A 19,433-nucleotide genomic window follows, 5' to 3' on the forward strand; every position below is an offset into this window, starting at 1 on the left:
TATTTCCTTGTACAAGATATGCTCAAGTACTTTGATTGATTGATTGATTTGTGGGGTTTAACGTCCCAAAACCACCATAAGATTATGAGAGACGCCGTAGTGGAGCGCTCCGGAAATTTCGACCACCTGGGGTTCTTTAACGTGCACCCAAATCTGAGTACACGGGCCTACATTTCCGCCTCCATCGGAAATGCAGCTGCCACAGCCGGGATTTGATCCCGCGACCTGCGGGTCAGCAGCCGAGTACCTTAACCACTAGACCACCGTGGCGGGGCTCAAGTACTTTGCAGGCAATTGATGTTAGTGAAATTGGTCTACAGTTGACAGCTTCCTTTTTGGGTCCATCTTTGTGGATCGGCACTACGTGGGCCATCTTCCAGTCATCTGGTAAGACACCAGTAGATAAAGACTTCGAGTAAATTAAATGAAGATACATGGAAGCAGGAGAAGCACAATGTTTGTAAACACGCAGAGGAATGCCGTCAGAACCATTCGCTTTTGTTTCATCGAGATTACATTGGTGGGCGCTGCGGATGGGGTCGGCTGTTTCAAGTATCCGGTGCCGTTAAGAGTGGACGAACAGACAAATGTACAGACAGGCAGACAGACAAACCAAACTTTTTACGTTGAAGGTCCCCAAGAAAGACTATCGTCTTTAAAAGATTTGCAGGAAACTAACATTCATGTTGTTAGATTTTCTTTGTATAGGCTGACGAGAAGCGCCAGATCGTTCTGTTGTCCTTGCTCCTGCTTCCGACTGACGACATTCGCCATTTGTAGTATATGCGGCAACAGCATCGCGGACATTCGTCAGCGAACACTTTTTCGTATCATGCAGAAACGAGACAGTTTTTCGCGCCGCTTGCTCTCAGGCACAGACAAACCGGCTTCGTGTACGAGCTTGAAAGCTGCATCGCGCGGCTACTTGGGCATACCTGTGCTGCTGATTGCACCATTTGTATGTTTAATACAGTGAGATAACAATTACACGTTAAATAGTTAGCTTGCACGCGTCATTGATTATGAGCGAACGGACAGATTATCGTGCAGCGTGTGATTTGTAGTCTGTTTTCGGTTGCAGAGTTTAACAAGGTAGCGTTTGGTGAGATACTTTTGGTGAGTGCTGCCAAATTGAGAGGGGTGGCTCTGATAATGTGACTGCTCCCCCCCCCCCCCCTCAAGTTTTTTTTTTTACTCACGCCCCAAAAAGAGCGCATACAAATGATTCTTCTTTTCCCAGAAGCTGAATCCCCTTTGGGAACATTCCTGCAGTGACCATTCTTGGGTATGAAATGTTAACGCATGCTTGTGTTTGGTACTTTTCGTATACGCAACTGAAATAAAACGATGTTTCGGCAAACGGCGCGCATTCGAGTGTGGTGCATGCGCTGCCGTTGGTTACGCGCTAAAGTGGTGTGGCAAGCGTTCAGTTGGGGACTCCAAATTGCTTTGCAGCAACAAATTACTTTGCAGCAAGCCCCGGAAGAGACGACATGAATGCGAATATTCGTGGTGTCTGGTGCTATTTACGAGCACATTATAAAATATATTCAGCAACATGCCAGCTAATCACCACATAATTCTTCAAGCAGCTAATGCATTCAATGTTCATTTTGCACGGGCGCGAGAAGCGGGAGATTTTAAATTTTAAACATTTGCTACTTCAAGCAGCAGAATAGTTGTTTCAAAAATAAAAAGGAAAACCTTTTATTTGGAATCAGCCGCGCAACACATCTGGGCATCATGGACTGCCTTCTGAGAAATACACTTTGAAATGGGCCAACTTTGGTACATTCATCGCTTTGCCTCACCGTGCCGCATGCTATAGACCCTCCACCTAACCAAACTACACTCATGCTATTCAGGTTGTTAAGAATACTACACTGAGAGCAGACAAAATTTATAACCTAGAATAAAGCTCCCTGCACTTTCAGCGACATGCGACTGGATGACAAATATGTACCTCCTCGTTTTGAGCCAGTTTACAAGTGTATAGTAATTGTCAACGCAACAACCACAAACGCCGGTGACGTATACGGGCCTTCACGCACTCGTGTTACGTTTTAATGCCCCGATTGCCTACTATCAAAGGAGATACAAGCAAACAATTATAGCAGCGACACCAGTGTGACTTGGGCACTAGCCTCCAACATGGCGTTGAAGCCTCCGACATAGGGCAGAAATTTTACATAAAAGTCTGTATCCACCACTTCCCGCTGGCAGTACGCATAACCCTGAAGCACTTCAGCGTAATCTCGCAATCACACGAAAAATGGCGCAAAGTGCGCCAAGAGGCACACTTTAACGAACTTGGCCCTGCTAGTTGCGATGCATGTGCGCCTGTGTTTGCCCATCGGGGCGTGGTCGTCCATGCTCTCCATGGAGCACTCAGCACTCACGCTTATATCGGGTTGGAGATAGTTTGTACACCTTTAGCTTTCACCGGAGAGTTGGCGTGGAAGTTTCAGAGCGCACCAAGGTCACTTCGCTCACTGCAGCGTCAGCGTTTGCGACAGGAGCGGGCTGCTCAAACATATAGAAGTAACAGCTGCGACAGTTGTTCGCGCTCGTCCTGTGTATTCCGGTGCGTTCGTTTAGTGCGTTCTTTTTTTGTGTTTGAGCAGCGTGCTTTATTTGTCGAGCTGTGACAGATGTTAGTTCATGCTCGTCGTGTGTGTCTTCTTTTGGTTTGTATTTTGTGGTTCAGTGGTGCATTGCAGGCTTTTAACTGCTTCTTGCTCTTCGCGTGACATTAGCTATATCGCATTCATTGCTTCACCCTTTCGCTAGAAGTGGGGCTTTTTTATGCGCCTTTTGTCGCCATATTTGCGCGAAGTTCACGATATGCTGCGCCCAGATATATGACAAGAATTTAAGCTTTTAAGCTGCAATCGTTAAACCATGATCACGGGCGTTAGTCAGGGATGGTGATGCAGGCTTAAACGCGCGTGCCTTCGCGTCAAACGGTGCTATAGCTGTCAAATACCAGGAGACGGCGCACGAGCTCTTCACATATCAATACACAGTAACCACGCAGCTACCTCTGTGAAAAAATGTTTAATTTTTGTTTTCTACCGATTCGCACATGACTGAGAGATGAACCTTTTTTTTTTCATATATATCCGGGTTTTCATCTTTCTCCCTCATAAGGCTGAACCTTCAACCGGCTACCGGTGTTCTATGTAGAAGAAGAGTCGATATAGCGTTAATGTGTACTATAACGTAAATATTCGGAACATTCACCCAATAGTGATGTAATACGCGCTGTTCAGATCACTATCCGGACCGATCCGGGCTATGCTCGATCAGGATCAGGTGCTCTTACGCAGTCGTTTCTAATGATGATCCGGCCTGATCAGTAGAGACGATCGAGATGAGCGCATCGCGATCTGGATCTCAGATCGCGATTTTATTGACCTTAGCGGCAAGCTGGATCCGCATCAGTCTGGACCGTGCAACAGTGACCATTGTCGGGTGGGATCGAGAAAACCGATTAGGATTGGCCCTGATCACGATGAAAAGAGCCTGTGTGACACCGGTGTATAACATGTTGTTGAGGATGTTTCCTGTCTGACTGCAATACTGTGATATCCAGTTGTTTACACCTTGGTACAATTCAGTAATTTAGGCGCATATCAGGAAGCAAGAAAGACTCATCCTAGGAGATCGCTTTTCTAAAGGGTCAAGTGAACTTCTTGCTTTGTCTTTGTTTGGTGTGCGACGTCTTCGATCGCAAGTGCACTACGTACTATACACTAATGCACTCAGTACGTGTCAAAGATTGCGAAAGAGCCGTCACCACAATGCCGCGATGGCACTGACCTATAATTGTCGTGACACGAAGAGACCGGCACGGAGCCGGTCGAGCAAGCGCGCGCTGACCGTGTGCCCAACTGAGTTGCCCGTTCGGCCCGCAGGTGCCCTCGTCGGCGGCCGGTTCGCGGGCGCGCGGCTCCTCCCTCGCGGCGGTGGAGTCGCGGCGGCGCGCTGGCGAGGCTTCGCCCGCGTGTCCCGCACTGGGTCTCAGTGCTGGTGTCGCTGCCGCCGGCGCTCTGTTGCCCCACCCGGCGCGGTCGACCGCCACGCGCTCGGCGGTGCCGTCGACGATGGCAGCCCAGACACCGGGCGGCGTGGCGCCGCTTCCTCCACGCTACCGCTTCAGGGACCTCATCCTGGGGGACTTCGCCTACGGCGACGATGGCACAAGGTCAGCTCTCACAGGCCGGCATGTGTGGTCTCTGTGCATGCATGCTCACTTGACTTCTGCACGTTGTTTCTCGCCTGTTGCTGGCTGCGTGAGCGCGCACACACACGTGTTCACGAGGCGTGTTGTGGCGTGCCTGCGTGCAGGTATAGAGACGACCTAATATACCTGCACGCATCGCTTCGTGCTTCTCTCTTCAGGCCCGTTTTTCTTTGTCCGCAGTGGGAGGGAACAGGATCTTCCTTATTGGCGGTTTTTGTCTGCTTGCGCCCTGCATTGTGATCTTGTGTAACCTGCGAGTGCGTCAAGTTTCCGCACACTCACGGTTTGGAGCAGGATCTGCAGACTTTCCCGCAGGCAAAGTGGAACTACGGGGACAGGCATCACAGCATGGGACCTGTACCCCACTTACGTCACACCACCAGCATTCGGCGCCCTTTTCAAATTGAAACAAATGTTTAGATTTTTTTCTGCCAAAAAAAAAGAACGAAAAGAAGGATGGGTTCCTATAGGAAGCATGCAAGATAAGTCGGCTTTCAATCTCGTTTCTGATGCGTCCTTTCGTGCTGCAAGGGTTCTGTGTTATCTCCCAATTACCTTCACCTATACTGCTTTTTACGTGCTCCTGCTCTAGTTTTCCCTTTCTACTTATTAGTGTGTCAGTAATTTCAGGTAAGTTGGCGCTACTCCAACGTTGAGTTTATTTTCTATCTGAAAGCGCCTGACACGCCCAAGGGCTCGCCACAGCAGAAGCTTACACCTAGCACATAAAGGAGTATAAGAGCGAAAGCAGGAAGGGGACAGCTGAGAACGTCGGGTTGCCTGAAACATAACCGAACGTTGCTGAAGCGTTCCGAGTCGCACACTTTTTCGCCCGTACTTGCAACCCTGAACAGTCATTGTGGTTAATTCGTGATAGAAAATGTATGCCGTGTCCAAGCACAGAAACTTGGAAGCACCGCAATGCCGGAATTCTTCTGTGGTGCATCATGGAAGACTCAGGGCTAGAAATAGATCAGTTTTTTTTGTCTAATCAAAATACTTGTTGGTGTACTGATCATTTCAGTTGCACTAATCCCCTTAAGAAAGAAGACGCTTAGGAAGAATAGCCTTGCTGCTTAGGCCTAGAGCATGACCTTACACTACTAGTTCTGTAAGGTGAATTAAGATGGTCACTATCCACTGGTGAAACAAGAAGGCCAGCCAGCATCCCTGCAGAGTTCGTCAAGACACCCGTACTAGAATTGGTCGAGGTCTGCACTAAACAGTATCATCTTCTTGAGGAAGCGCCAGAACATCCAACAGAGTGGGAGACTTCTATTTTTCTTCAATGCATAAAAACAAAATGCAAAAGAAGTGGAATCATCTACCTTGCATCTCATATAAGCGAAACACTTCCATGAAAGGCTAGAATAGCAGGATAAAGAAATGGCAATAGAGTGCATGTGAGGTTCAACGTCCCGAAACCACCATATGATTATGAGAGACGCTGTGGTGGAGGGTTCCGGAAATGTCGCCCGCCTGGGGTTCTTTCACCTGCACCCAAATATGAGCACACGGGTCTACAGCAATTTCATCTCCATCAAAAATGCAGCCGCCGCAGCCGCAATTCGACCCCGCGACCTGCGAGTCAGCAGCCGAGTATCTTAGCCATAGACCCCCGCGGCGGGGCAAGAAATAGTATTAGAGGAAGCTGGTTTGTGAAAATGGTATGGTACGAGAAAACGCACAACAAATATAGGATGACCGATGAAAGCCAATAGGGAGAACCTTTCTATTTGGGTGTTTTAGGACAATTAGTATTTCCGAAGCTATTTTAGTTCTTCCGTAGCACTTATGCACAGGACAAGACGTGCCTACACGAGTTCGTTTCACATCTTTGTTTGAGATTCCAAAAAGCCTTGGGCGAAGCTGTACTCTTTCACCATTCTCATTAACCTTATGTATGCTTTTTACTTTAAAAGTGCAATCTCCGGAACTAATATATAGGAGCTAAAATTAGAGGAACAAGGGTAACTAGCCGACCTCATGCACACGACAGCAACTCTTACCATGGTGCATACAGGGCTCAAAAACAGTCATCCTGAAGGTTCAAAAATCAAAGCGAGAAGGCAAGAGAAATTGGTAGCTTTCAAAGAATACAAAACGAAGTTATGTGAAAATCAAAGCTGAAATACGCCAATTAATCCCCTGTTTTTACAGAGGTGTATGGAAGCCATTCGTCAACGTTGAGGAACTATTTGTAAAAATACTTTCAGAATCTCGTGCACTACCAAACGGACAAATATATCGGTCATAATGCATAAAAGAGGTTGATCTCGAATGTTTCTGCTACCCAAATGTGGTGAAACTACAACTCCCTCATTTAAGCTATGTCGTGCACGCCACAAGTTGAATGAAGCAGAATGACCATGTTAGCCAAAGATGAAGGTAGGACAAAGTGAGTCAGCTTGTGCACAAGATATTCAGGTGGTATTTTCTGGGCCACAGGGAAATGTGCAGAGGAATTTAAAAAGCTTGAACAAAATAGGTCTGACCGGCAGTCGTATACGCCTCGGGTCACGAATAGTCGCCATTGAATTGATGCTACCTGAAGTCAATTATACCTGTCAAACGATTCAAGACCAATATTGCTAAGCCTGTTGGCCGGTGTGTGTTGTTTTCCGCTAATGTGTACAGAAACAGCACCCGCTTCAGAAGTTCAAAAATACGTGTAAGGGTCTGCGAGGTGCTCTTTGATAACCTCGATTATTTCCTGATAATTTTGTCATGTTTAACATGCACAGAACGTTTACTGAACTAAACAAAAACCATTTAATACACTAAATCAAGCCAATTTTGGGGGTGTAGGCCAGTAAGCGTTTGGTTTCTTTGTCAAAATTACTTAAAGTTCAATTTTTATAATTAAATTTTGGGTTTTTACATTCGGAAACTACGAAATGTTTACAAGAGACGTCGTAGTGAAGGGCTCTAGAAACTTTGACCACTTGGTGTCCTTTTACATGCCCTGACGTCACACAGTACTCAGGCTTCTAGCACTTGTATTCTGCGTATTACTTGCCTTCTATGTGGGTTGTTTTGGCGAGAACGCACTGTGTGGTACACGAAACACAAACGAGGTCCCCGAAATTGAAAAAGCATTCAGCTGATTTTTATTTTGTCTTCCCATCGCCCTCATAAGATGAGAAGGTCCGCCTGCTACGTGCGTTATCTGTCTGATAAACGGAAAGCAAGCAGTGTATACAATTCAACGCCAGTGTGCCCCCGTCTGAGTACGCGACGGAGGCCCCTAAAAGAAACAAGTTTCCAAGGTAGCGACACCTTTTCCTTTCCTCCTCGCCTATGATCCTGGAGCGTCTCCTAGAAGGTTCAAAACTTTCACCAAAAAGCGAGTGTTTGGGTTCAGTTTCTACGGTGAATAGATGTAAATAAAACAAAATAGAACGAAATGAGTCGTAGAATAAACGGTTACCTTTATGAACATAAACGATACAACACAAGATTAAGCGGGGTGTGCTTTACTCAACTGGCAACCTTGTGCAGTTATATATTCTACACCACTAGCAATGGCGTTTGGCGTCGTATTCATACATCGTAGTTCGTCCAGTTATAACGAGTCCAGTTCTCCGAATGTGTTTTCTTCGTGCTGTGACACAGTGAACACGCTTCTTGCTGGATTCTGTCAGTGACCACAGGGCGTGACGTTGTGACGAGTGATTACAGCCGGCTTGTATAGACACAAGAAAAAACCGTGCCCAGAGTGATACGAATGCTTGTCTAGCAGCACTGCGATGACGATTTTTTTTTGTTGTGCCTATTTTGACAATTGTGATGACAGGCAATTCTGGTGTGGTGCACGGATCTTCCTGAAAAGTGAGAGTTCTACTGGTGAGGTGCCCCGAAGCAGCGCGTTTTACCTCCTTAACGCCGCATCCTTGTCACCTGGTCAAGCGTTAAATGTTCCCGAAAGTGCGCTGATTACACGCTCCAGCTGCTCTGTATACGTGCACACGCACAAGTATTTGTAACAAGTGGCATGCGTATACGCGCATTAGACGCGCTCCTTGGCGTTTCAATAAAAACCGACAAATAAACTCGCTTTGCAGATCCGCGTTGACGTACTACGTCGACAGAGTTGATCGAAAGCGTTCGCGTGAATTGTTACACAGCTACACTTCACGGCGTGCTTATTTCGGATAGCACAAGGTAAGTTGAAGAGGGCGAAACCGTTTTCTGTTGTTTTACGGCAACCCGGCATCGTTGAAAAACTCGGCTATTGCACGGAACAAGCACTGCGAAACAATCTTGGCCGACTTGGCGCCAACAGAAACGCTCCTCCTATTCAATTTATGTCCTGACTACGGTTTCGTCTTTCGTCACAGCCAGAATCTGCCTAGAGCCATATGAGCATGCGTACTCGTTTTGAACCTCCTGCATAAAAATAATATAGCCATTTTTCAAGATCTCGTGTGATGAATTCACCAATTGCAGGTGCGGATGGCATAGAAAAAGGGGGATAAACGAGAGAGTGTAGAGGACGGCTCGAGAACAATGAGTGACGCTACCTTGTTAACTTCTTCCATCTATAAGGACCTTATGCGCGACGGATTGAACAAAGAAAGTGACCCCTACCGCATAGCGGTACATCTAGTCAGCTAGCGCTCTGTTATCGAGTAAAAAGACATGGCTGTGATTGTAAAAGAATGCGCATGCGCAGTGCAAGCTCTCCACTTCAGCCGCTCAACGTAAAATGATACAGCGATGCAGATTGATTGATATGTGGGGTTTAACGTCCCCAAACCACCATACGATTATGTAAGACGTCGTAGCGGAGGGCTCCGGAAATTTTGACCACCTGGGGTTCTTTAACGTGCACCCAAATCTGAGCACGCGGGCCTACAACAATCCGCTTCCATCGTAAATGCAGCCGCCACAGCCGGGATTCGAACCTGCGCCCTGCAGGTCAGCAGCCGAGTACCTTAGCCACTAGACCATTGGGGTGGGGCAGCGATGCAGCTTCACCTCATTCTAATCGCCGCTCGTCTGTCCCAAATCTTTTGCCAACAGGTGTACATGCGTGAAATACATGTAGCTTTTGACGGTTTATTGTGTAGGACGCAAAGACAGTGATTCGGTGAAGTTTTTATCATACGTTGAGCACCCTAGAAAAGCCATGTGAATTGCAGATGTTATTATAGGAAAAGGAAAGGTGATGTCCATTTTTATGGATACATTCCTGTAGTTCTTGCGTGAAAGCAAAAATAAAACTATTCGTGAAGAACGTTTTGTGTTCCGCCTTTTTTTCAACAAGCGTTCGTACAAAGAGGCGCTAGAGAGTGAATGAGGCAAAGGAAATCGCGTTGCTAAGCTTAAGAACGTGGGTTTGATTACAGGCTATGGCGGCCGAATTTTGATAGCCTTGCAATGCGAGCACACCCGCGTGCTTACATTTAAGGTCACGTTCAAGGAACCCCAGGTTGTCAGAATGAATCTTGACTCCCCAGTAGAGCGTAACTTATAAGAATAATATGGTTTGCAGCATGAAACGAAGTATCATTAATTTCATCATCATCATTGTCGTCGTCATCGTCATATTATTATTATTATTATTATTATTATTATTATTATTATTACAAATCAGTAAAACTAACTGGTGCAACGGGGCCAGTATAGTAATCACGTTACTTATTTCCCACTCCTCTGACGCAGCTGAGAATACCATCACCTCGTGCCATGTCGCAAGTTGAAAACTTCCAGCTGGACTAAATGTTGTCTTATCGTCGAAACAATGTCGTCTGTCTTAGCAGTAGGAAATTCTGTAGCAATCCCGAGATCTACGTGAAGACCATTCTTTTTTAGTTAGTTCTTTCTTTACTTGGCGTTTCATTCCAGGTACCTTTTTCAGCCTAGATTGCACAATGGACATCGGTGAGATTGTGTCATATTGAAGAAAGAAAGAAAGAAAAAAAAAGAAAGAGAAAAGGAAAGAAATAAAGAAAAAAAGAAAGAAAGAAAGAAAGAAAAAGAAAGAAAGAAATGTTCCTGTAGGCATAGGTCTTGTACCCAGGCTGCTGTACATTGTTTATTGGTGCCGTTTGTTTAGGGCACAGTTCTGGGAGCATCGCAGTGCAATCATCAACGCCGCGCTCTCTAGTGCTATCGTCACAAAAGTTATTTGTGCGCCTCTTGATTTGGCGTAGATGAGGTTGATTTGCTGGGGATTTCAAGCGAACGTCAATGTTCTTGATTGCGATGTTCTGGCTGTAGAGATTTGTTTTCTTTCTATAGAAGCTCTCGGCTGTCTACGTTGGATTATTCTGTGCACAATTTGCGGATGTTCACTCTTAATTTATCCTCGACTATATCACTTCGCTTTTAGCCGTCTTGGCGACAAGTATGAGGCGTTCTTTCCTTCGTTGCAGCGCCGTCTGAAAAAGAAGGTCGAGCGAAATCATTCTGAGCACGATAGGCGAAAAAACGCAGTTCCACAAGGAACATTGTCTCCAGACCGAGTACTCTGACGATATATTTAGATCATAAAAGAGCAGCCACCAATGAGGCCATCATTACTGTTCTCGTTGATTTTACTTTCCCTTTATGTTCCGTTATCAGTGCCACTTTACCACTATGTCTAGCATACTAATGAAAGAATGTGCGACAGTCAGAAAAAACTTAGGCGCCTCATTACAGGGCGTTTGCAACTTGTATCCGAATTTTGAAATGACAAAGTAATCGCCGTCACCTCCTTATTACCATGTACGAGAGCAATAAAATTGGCAGCTGTGTACATAATTCTTGTCTCGATCTATCAGAAACCTATACTGTAGTACTGCTATTGCTATTTACGAAAGCGTTGCTAAATGGTGTCGAAATCTCGTTGCGGGGTCAGTTGATTGTTGTGCGCGGGTAAATGATTCACTGCACACGCGACGGAAATGCCTGAAGCAGTTCATTTCGTAAAAAAAAAAAGTATGATCCTGCTAATGTCTCTAAAGTTTTGAAAGAAACAAGAGCAGGGTAATTCTCTGAAAGTGGCCATGGTATCAAACTGGCCAATCGAGCTCTCCAAGCTTAGCTCTCCGAAACTGTACCTTTCTATGATGTCATCCCGGAACAAAAGGCACCAAACTTTGTTGAGTTTAGCTTAAAAAGACGGTTGAGGAAGATTTCTCTTCGATCAGCGTCCACTTTTAATTGGCTCTTCTGGTTGATTGATATGTGTAGTTAACCGTCTAAAATCCACCATTTGATTATGAGACGCTCTAGTGGAGGGCTCCGGAAATTTCGACCACCTGGGGTTCTTCAACGTGCACCCAAATCTGAGCACACGGGCCTACAGCATTTTTGCCTCCATCGAAAATGCAGCCGCAGCAGCTGGGACTCGATCCCGTGACCTGCGGGTCAGCAACCGAGTACCTTAGCCGCTAGACCACCACGGTGGGCTTGGCTTTTCTGGTTATGCGTCATGGGCACACGAACGTATTAAAAATGAAATATACAGGAAGCCCCGAGGTTAGCTATGCCAATAAAGATGTTTACTTAGTCTGGCACTAGTACTGGGCTCGTGTAGGTTATATTAGGTCACCTTAAAAATCAAGTTACGAGCATGCCACCTTTTGCTTCAGGAAAATAAAAGTACAATGGCATTTTGTCTTAGGCAGCTTGTTGTAGTCTCCTTTGTGCGTGAGAGCACATTGTGTTCAGTTTTTGCTTTTTTTGCGCCCAACAATAGGTGTGCAGTAGGGTAAGAGAATCATTATAATTTACTAGGCTCATATATTGCTTGTGATTGTAAAAAGAAATTCAATCCTTGTGCGCTTCGATGATGGTTCGCACAAAGCCCGGGGGTTTCTACCGTAGAGTTCGTCCACTCAACGGGACTTACGTTTGTTAATTAAAAAACGAATAAGAATAGCATGAAGAAAAGCAAGGAAAGCACGTATAATACATAACAAGAACTCAAAATACTTTAAAATTGGCTGATGTGATAGTGTTAATCACTGCCTCTGCAACTCCTTGACATGTACTTAGATTTTGTCTGATGTAGTACCTTTAACGTCGACTGTAGTCTTCTTATAAGAACTTCATTTGTGCTCCTTCACGTTTTCTTACTTATTGTTTTTACTTGGAACATTGGTCGTCCAAAATAAATATTTGCGCAAGCCAGTGTCAATATACTCCGCCCCACTTTTGCTTTCTTGAGATCGCTACGATATTGCTGCTAAAATATGAAGCGAGAAGCAATGTGAAACAATTAGAAGCTTTTAGAGAACATAACAAGAGGTGCATGTGATAATTAGTCACTCCAGGATCGCCAAGATAACAGGAACAAACAGAATGTTTGATCGCGCTGGCAATCCAAGGCGGCCTTAATTTGACGTGTTGTTCATCCTTTGTGAGCGCTCGCGAAGTAATTGTATTATGTGAGGAAAATCTGCTTTCTTAAGGAAGTTTCGTGGAGATATGTTCTGTTCTGTGTGTTTTGCTGTGGAGAGGTTGAGTTTCATATTACCTTGGCTACTTCATATTGGTGAGTTCTTTACATTATAACTAGCCACAAAAATTGGCGTGATCGAATGAACAATTTCAAAGTAGTTTTTTCTGTCGTGTACATTTTGCATCCTATCGTTTCAGAAAAAGCAGTCTGGTACTGTCACGGTCATTAGCTGTTTCACTGCCATCTACGCACATGTGCGTGCCCCACGAACACTAAATGGTCAGTGACGTACACGTACGTCATGGCATGTGTGTTCTTTTAGGGGTCCTTATGGCGTGGCTAGTGCGTCCCTCATAGTACGTAACCACCAGTGGCACATACCCGAAATAGCGGTCCTTACAATGTCTGCTGGATGGGGGCACTTTGTATATGATGAATACACGATGAAAAGATGTGAGATCTGTGCTTGGAGTTTTCTCTAGACATATGGACGGACGAACAGACTGACACACGCACGGACAGACAGGCAGAGGGATGGCCACAAAAAGAGATGAACGAATGAACAAACGGACGAATGCACCAAGGATCACACAGATAGGCGGACGCAAGAACAAATGGACAGACAGACTGACGAACGCTGCGCCCCACCAATCATCATTCACTCCGTGGATATGCTGTGATTTTTTTCGATCACTTCTATTGCTTAGAATGTGCACTTAGCGGGAATGATGGGATTTTCTCTCTCTCTCAATATATATATATATATATATATATATATATATATATATATATATGTATATATATATATATATATATATATATATATATATATATATATATATATATATATATATATATATATATATATGTATGTATGTGTGTGTGGGGGGGGGGGTTACTACAGTGGGGTGGAGCACCGGCTATCGCCTGTGCGTTCTGTCGTGCGCGGACGTGCGGTGGCTTGTTCCGGTTCCATCCTCCAGATTGTCCCCGCTTATCACGCCTGAAAAACTGATGGCTGTCACGTTCAGTCTCTCGAGAAACGACTGCTTTGTTACTCCCTCGTTCATCGTCGCTCACCGGCACGCGATTTGCGTGCAGACGCTATCAAAAATGATGCCGCCGTGGTAGCACTTTCTGTTTTGGAGACTTACACAATCCGCTTCCGTCTCGTCGGCGTTAAGACGAAGGATTATTATAGGTTTCTGACTTAATTTTGCTCTCCTAACATGCTAGCAACTACAAATATTTCTTCAGTGTGATAAGCCCGGCAGCTCGTTTGCGCTACAGCCCCTTGAAGACATCCGGTTTTGTCCACCGATGGTCATTGGTAGCATCGGTCGGCAAGAAAAGCTTTAGAAAATAGTCCGCTGATTTTCTACATTGTTTTTCCAATGTTTGACGAAATGTATTCAAATAAATGTTCTATTGAGCTACATAAAAATTGTAAGAGACTTTCTGAAACTTTACGCACGTTTCTTTTATCTGAAAAGCTAAAAAGATACATTTCTTACATTTAAAGTGAGCTTGACAACGTTCTTTCACTTTCGACGTTAGGAGCTGGTAAATGAGGTGACCGGAATTTTTCTGGGGTACAGCGCTTGGAATTTTGAAACCGTTTGTAGAAGTGCCTACCAGTTGTTGTGCCGCTAGCGAGTCAAGCGTTGATTTCTCCGAACCGTCGCTAGGCTGCCGAATTGAAACCTGATTCACTGAATGCAGCTTGTCAAACGATGAGTTGCGAGTTATGGCTCAAAATTTTGATGAGTTAGCGACATCTCGAAAGCGTGCGCAGTGAGACGATACTGACTTAATCAAAGGTGGCTTCCCTTCTTCTATGTTTCCAGTTGACGCCACATCGGGCACTTCTTTTTGATGCGACGCGTCTTAGGGTCGACTTCAATCCGGTGCGTGGCGTGACGATCGACCCTTACAGCACATGGACGCGCTTCCCCTCCCTCTTTGCCGGCGAAGGCAACGAAACGCCTCCTCAGCAGTGCCACCTCCGCACCTCCACCGCGCATGCGTCTCTCCCTGCCCCTCTCTCTCCTCTCCTACGCTCCCCGTAGAAATGCGCCCCATGTTTGCGTGAAACAGAGTCCGTCCGTTGTTTCTAGCGAATGTTCGTCGGCCCCCTCTCGGGTGGTGTGCACCCCCCGTGCAGCTTCGCATAACCTCAAGTTCCTCTTGTGCGGGAGATGTAATTTTTTTTGTATGTCCGTGAACTACACTAACGTTCATTGTGACACATATTTTTTTAACAGTCAAATAAGCTGTTTCCAGAATTTATCATGCGGTTACTCACGAATGAACCATGTCTGTGTAACACCCCAAATAATTTTTGTCACTTTATGGTTACCATAAAAGAAAATACAGTTTTTTCAATAGATGCATCTGGAGAATTTAAATCAACACTAAAAAGTGATCCTACGGGGACGCATTTGGCGAAAAAGTTGGAGTGACAAAGGGTGCACAAAGCAAACACGCAAAGGTTAATGTACAATCTTCTGTTATTTCTTCCTATATATATATTCATAAGAAGTTTACATAGTCGAATGCTGCCGATACCAAATGTCCGGGCAATGTAAAAGGAACAACACGTTATTGCGGTCACCAGAAGCGCATCGCTGTGAAATATGCATCATTTGGAAGCTATTCGCGACGTTTTCTATTTCCAAGTACACGAAGGTTTGTCCCGGCCGCCTCACCGAGACGTGTTGTGTAACTAGCCAAAATGCAGAGCAGTGGCCTTGATCGACTGCAATTTTTAACGAGCTTTGTTTCTCAGCTTACGTTGACGAGGGGTTGTCATTTTAATGCCTTTGGGACGCTCATAACATTCAAGCGTATTGGGCGGAACACTCAAGGTTCAGGGCAGCTCGCGTGTGCTTGACTAGATTATTCATGATCATTATCGTAAAAAAAGAAACTTTCAGCACGCACTACGCTTAAATGAGCCCTATCGGCTCTCGCCGGATAACGAAGTAGTAATAACCCAAATCACTTAAATAACTTCTTTTTTTTAATCAGCCAGGTGCGTCCAAAGTTTTGCAACGCACAAAGCGTATTTGAATATCACAGATATTGCTGCTGTAATCCGCTTTTAGTTAGCTAAAATCTCCACATTACGAATAAATAATAAAGAAGACGTGAATGTAGACAGCAATACCTTAATGCAGGTTCATCTTTCCCGACTCGCTTGTTCTGCTTACGAACAGCGTATCTTATAGCCGGCGTGCGCTACAAATAAGCCTCGTCATCGATGTAGAATGCATTATATGTCAAAGTGAAGATCTTCTTAAAACTTTTTGTCAAAAACGGAAGAAAATCATATAAGCGTTTGCGTTTTCTTATTTGAAGCTGCAAAATAAACGCTACGCAGCCAATTAGATTCGTTAGATTCGCGTTGTGTTCAGCCTACGGAACCTATAACCTACTGAAATGCTTCTTCGTGCGCTTAAAGATTGTAGCATTGATATCTTGCTATGTATATACTGTCACGGGGTCGTGACGTGAATGAATGGAGCAGACTGCAGGTCGGATAATAAACTGTTTATTTGGGCCTAACTTGTGGCCATGTAAAAGAAAAGTCAGATTACAGCAAGACGCTGGCACTGATAGCAGCGACCAGAGCGTCGGCCGTCGAATAAGTGACAAGCGGCGAAGCGCGTCGGCATTTATTGGACTTGCCATCTAATGTTATAGCGTTATTGTTATCGGCTACGTAGGTTGCGGAATAATCAGTAACGTTCACGAGGTTGGCGTAACCTACACAAGACGATCTACTACAGCCTTGGGGCTTTTCGAACATTGTATAGACGCGGTTTGCGCTGAAAGTAGTGTACCGGGATGATAACAAAACTTGAGGAAAGGAACGTTGTATTGCCCCCTCTGGAAAAGGCATTGTCCCGACGCATTAACAAAAGACGAAGGTACAGTAATAAAACAGTAAATACAAGCAATAAAGAACAGTAACAACAAAATACAGTCCTGAGGTTCACGCATGAAATGGCTTGTGGCGTACGACATGGAAGACTTCAGGTCGAGCACGGCGCCGTTGAGAGTTCATAATGCCGTCAGGAACAACCTCGTAGTCGAGTGGACCGAGACGTTGAACTACTCTGTACAGTCCGAAGTACCGTCGTAGAAGTTTTTCACCGAGTCCACGTCGGCGTATCGATGTCCATAGCCAGACACGGTCTGGTACTCCACGGAGCTTCGTCGAAGATTGTAACGGCGGTTGTCGGCCACCTGCTGATTCTCGATGCGCAGGCGAGCGAGCTGACGAGCTTCTTCCGCGCGCTGGAGGTAGACGGTAATGTCGAGGTTTTCTTTATCAGCGACGTTGGGCAGCATGGCGTCGAGCGTCGTTTTCGGGTTCCTTCCGTAAACCAGCTTGTACGGCGTCATCTGCGTCGTTTCTTGTACGACGATGTTGTATGCTAAGGTTACGTACGAAAGAATGACATCCCACGTCTTGTGTTCGATGTCAACGTACAAGGCCAGCAGGTAGCGATGGTCTTGTTGAGGCGCTCGGTGAGACCATTGGTCTGTGGGTCGTAGGCTGTTGTACGGCGGTGACTTGTCTGGCTGTATGCAAAAATCGCTTGGGTTAGCTCAGCAGTAAATGCCGTACCTCTTTCGGTGATGAAGACCTCCGAGGCGCGTGACGCAGGCCGATGTATTTGACGAAGAATTGGGCTACCTCAGATGCACTACTTTTTGGCTGGGCTTTTGTCTTGGCGTAGCGGGTAAGGTAGTCGGTACCTACGACGATCCATTTGTTTCCCACAGCCGATGTTGGGAACAGCCCAAGTCACTACCGATTTGCTGGAACAGACGGCGAGGTGGTTCGATGGGCTGCAGAAGTCCGGCTGGCCTTTTTGGCGGTGTCTTTTGTCGCTGGCAGTCCCAGCATGTCCTCACGTAATTAGCGACGTCGGCGGCAAGGCGTGGGCAGTCGTATTTCTCTTGTATGGCTTGGTGATCTGTGAAAAGTCTTTGAGAAAGCGTCTGTAATAGGCGCACAAGCCGAAAAAATCGGGAAGGCGGGAAGGCAGCGATGGTAGCTGTTGGCGGGAAGGCAGCGATGGTAGCTGTTTTCTGTAGGTTTAGGCGCACCCCAGTCTTGCTAATAACGTGACCCAAAAACAGGAGCTCCTTGTACGCGAAGAGGCATTTTTCTGGTTTTAGTGTAGGTTCAGAGCTCTTTATTGCTTGAAGTACGGATTCGAGGCACTGAAGTTGTTCGTCGAAGCTCGACGAAAACACAGCGACGTCATCCAAGTAAACAAGGCAAGTCTGCCACTTCAAAACAGCCAGGACCATATCCTTGACTCGTTGGAAAGTCGCAGCTGCCGAGCAGAGACCAAAGGGCATCACCTTGAACTCGAACAGGCCGTGCGGCGTTATAAAGGCAGTCTTTTCTCGGTCTTTCTCGTCGACTTCGATTTGCCAATAGCCTGTCTTGAGGTCCATCGAAGAAAAGTACCTCGCATTGTGAAGGCGATCTATGGCGTCGTCTATCCTTCGGAGCGGGTACACATCCTTCGTGATTTTGTTCAGGCGGCGATAGTCGACGCAGAAGCGCAGAGGTCCGTTCTTCTTCTTCACCGACACCACCGGTGACGCCTGTGGACTCTTTGAAAACTGAATGATGTCGTCGCGTAGCATTTCGTCGATTTGTTACTTTATGGCCTCGCGTTCTCGCGTCGACACTCTGTACGGAGTCACCCGGTACTTTCTTCTGTTACGATTCGATGTTTTGCGACGGGAGTGTGTCGAATTCTAGACGATGACGAAAAGCAGTTCTTGTATTTCAGGAGCAAGTTTTTGAGCTCTTCTTATTCATACGTCGCAAGGCTCGGATTAACGTCGAAAGCTGGTTGAAGCACTTGAGTCGTTGTAGTGCATTCGGCAGAATTAATGACGGTGGAAACGTTGCTGGCTTTCAGTATTTATTCGATGTAAGCAACCGTCGTACCTTAGCTCACGCGCTTGTACTCTTTGCTGAAGTTCGTAAGCATCAATTTTGCGTTACCTCCCCGCAGCTCGGCTATTCCTCTGGCGTCACAAATTGCGCGGTTGATTAACAGGTGTTGGCCACCTTCAACGATGCCTTGCATGTCTGCTGATTCTTGAGTGCTGATGGAAATGCTGACGTTAGAGCGAGAAGGAATGGTGACTTGCTCTTCCAGCACATTCAAAGCAGGTCTCCCTGACGGCGTGCGCGGTGGCAGTGCTTTTTCTGTGGATAGCGTTATTGTTTCTGACCTTAGGTCGATAACGGCGCCGTGTTGACTTAAGAAGTTTATTCCAAGTAGCACATTCCTAGAGCATTGCTGCACAATTAGAAAGCTGGCGTGATAAGTCCGGTTATTGATGGTGATTCTCTCTGTGCAAACACTAGCCGGAGTTATTACATGACTCTCCGAGGTCCGGATTTCAAGGCCTTGCCAAACAGTGTTTACTTTCTTTGCCTCTGTGACAAAAGGCCCACTGACGAGAGAATAGTCGGCCCCAGTGTCGACGAGAGCGGTGACGTTGTGACTGTCAAACATTGCGTCCAAGTCGCTAGTTCATCGTCGTGCATTTTGGTTCGGCCGTGGCGTTGGGTCACGGCTACATCGATTTGCTCCAGTGCTTCCATGTGGCGTCGCCAGGCCGTCTTTACGTGGGGTTGCGGCGTCCTGGTTTTCCCTGGTTGGCGACATGATCGGAAAGTACCGTCGGAGGACGTGAGAAATACAAAAAGACAAGAAGAAAAGAAAAATAAAGTTAGAAACAACGGAA

The 19,433-nt window shown here is 46.0% G+C and overlaps 1 protein-coding gene across 1 annotated transcript in view; it reads left to right on the forward strand.

Annotated features, from left to right (window-relative positions):
* Positions 1-4,017: 4,017 nt before the first annotated feature.
* The window catches only part of SLO2 (slowpoke 2), a 630,174-nt gene continuing 614,758 nt past the window's right edge, over positions 4,018-19,433 (forward strand). Inside the window, exon 1 of the mRNA XM_075879797.1 lies at positions 4,018-4,207. Within this exon, the coding sequence (XP_075735912.1) occupies positions 4,107-4,207 (101 nt within the window). The 5' untranslated portion in view covers positions 4,018-4,106. The remainder of the gene's footprint in view (positions 4,208-19,433) is intronic.

The sequence above is a fragment of the Rhipicephalus microplus genome, chromosome X (genome assembly GCF_043290135.1).
Source record: "Rhipicephalus microplus isolate Deutch F79 chromosome X, USDA_Rmic, whole genome shotgun sequence".
Classification (NCBI taxonomy): domain Eukaryota; kingdom Metazoa; phylum Arthropoda; class Arachnida; order Ixodida; family Ixodidae; genus Rhipicephalus; species Rhipicephalus microplus.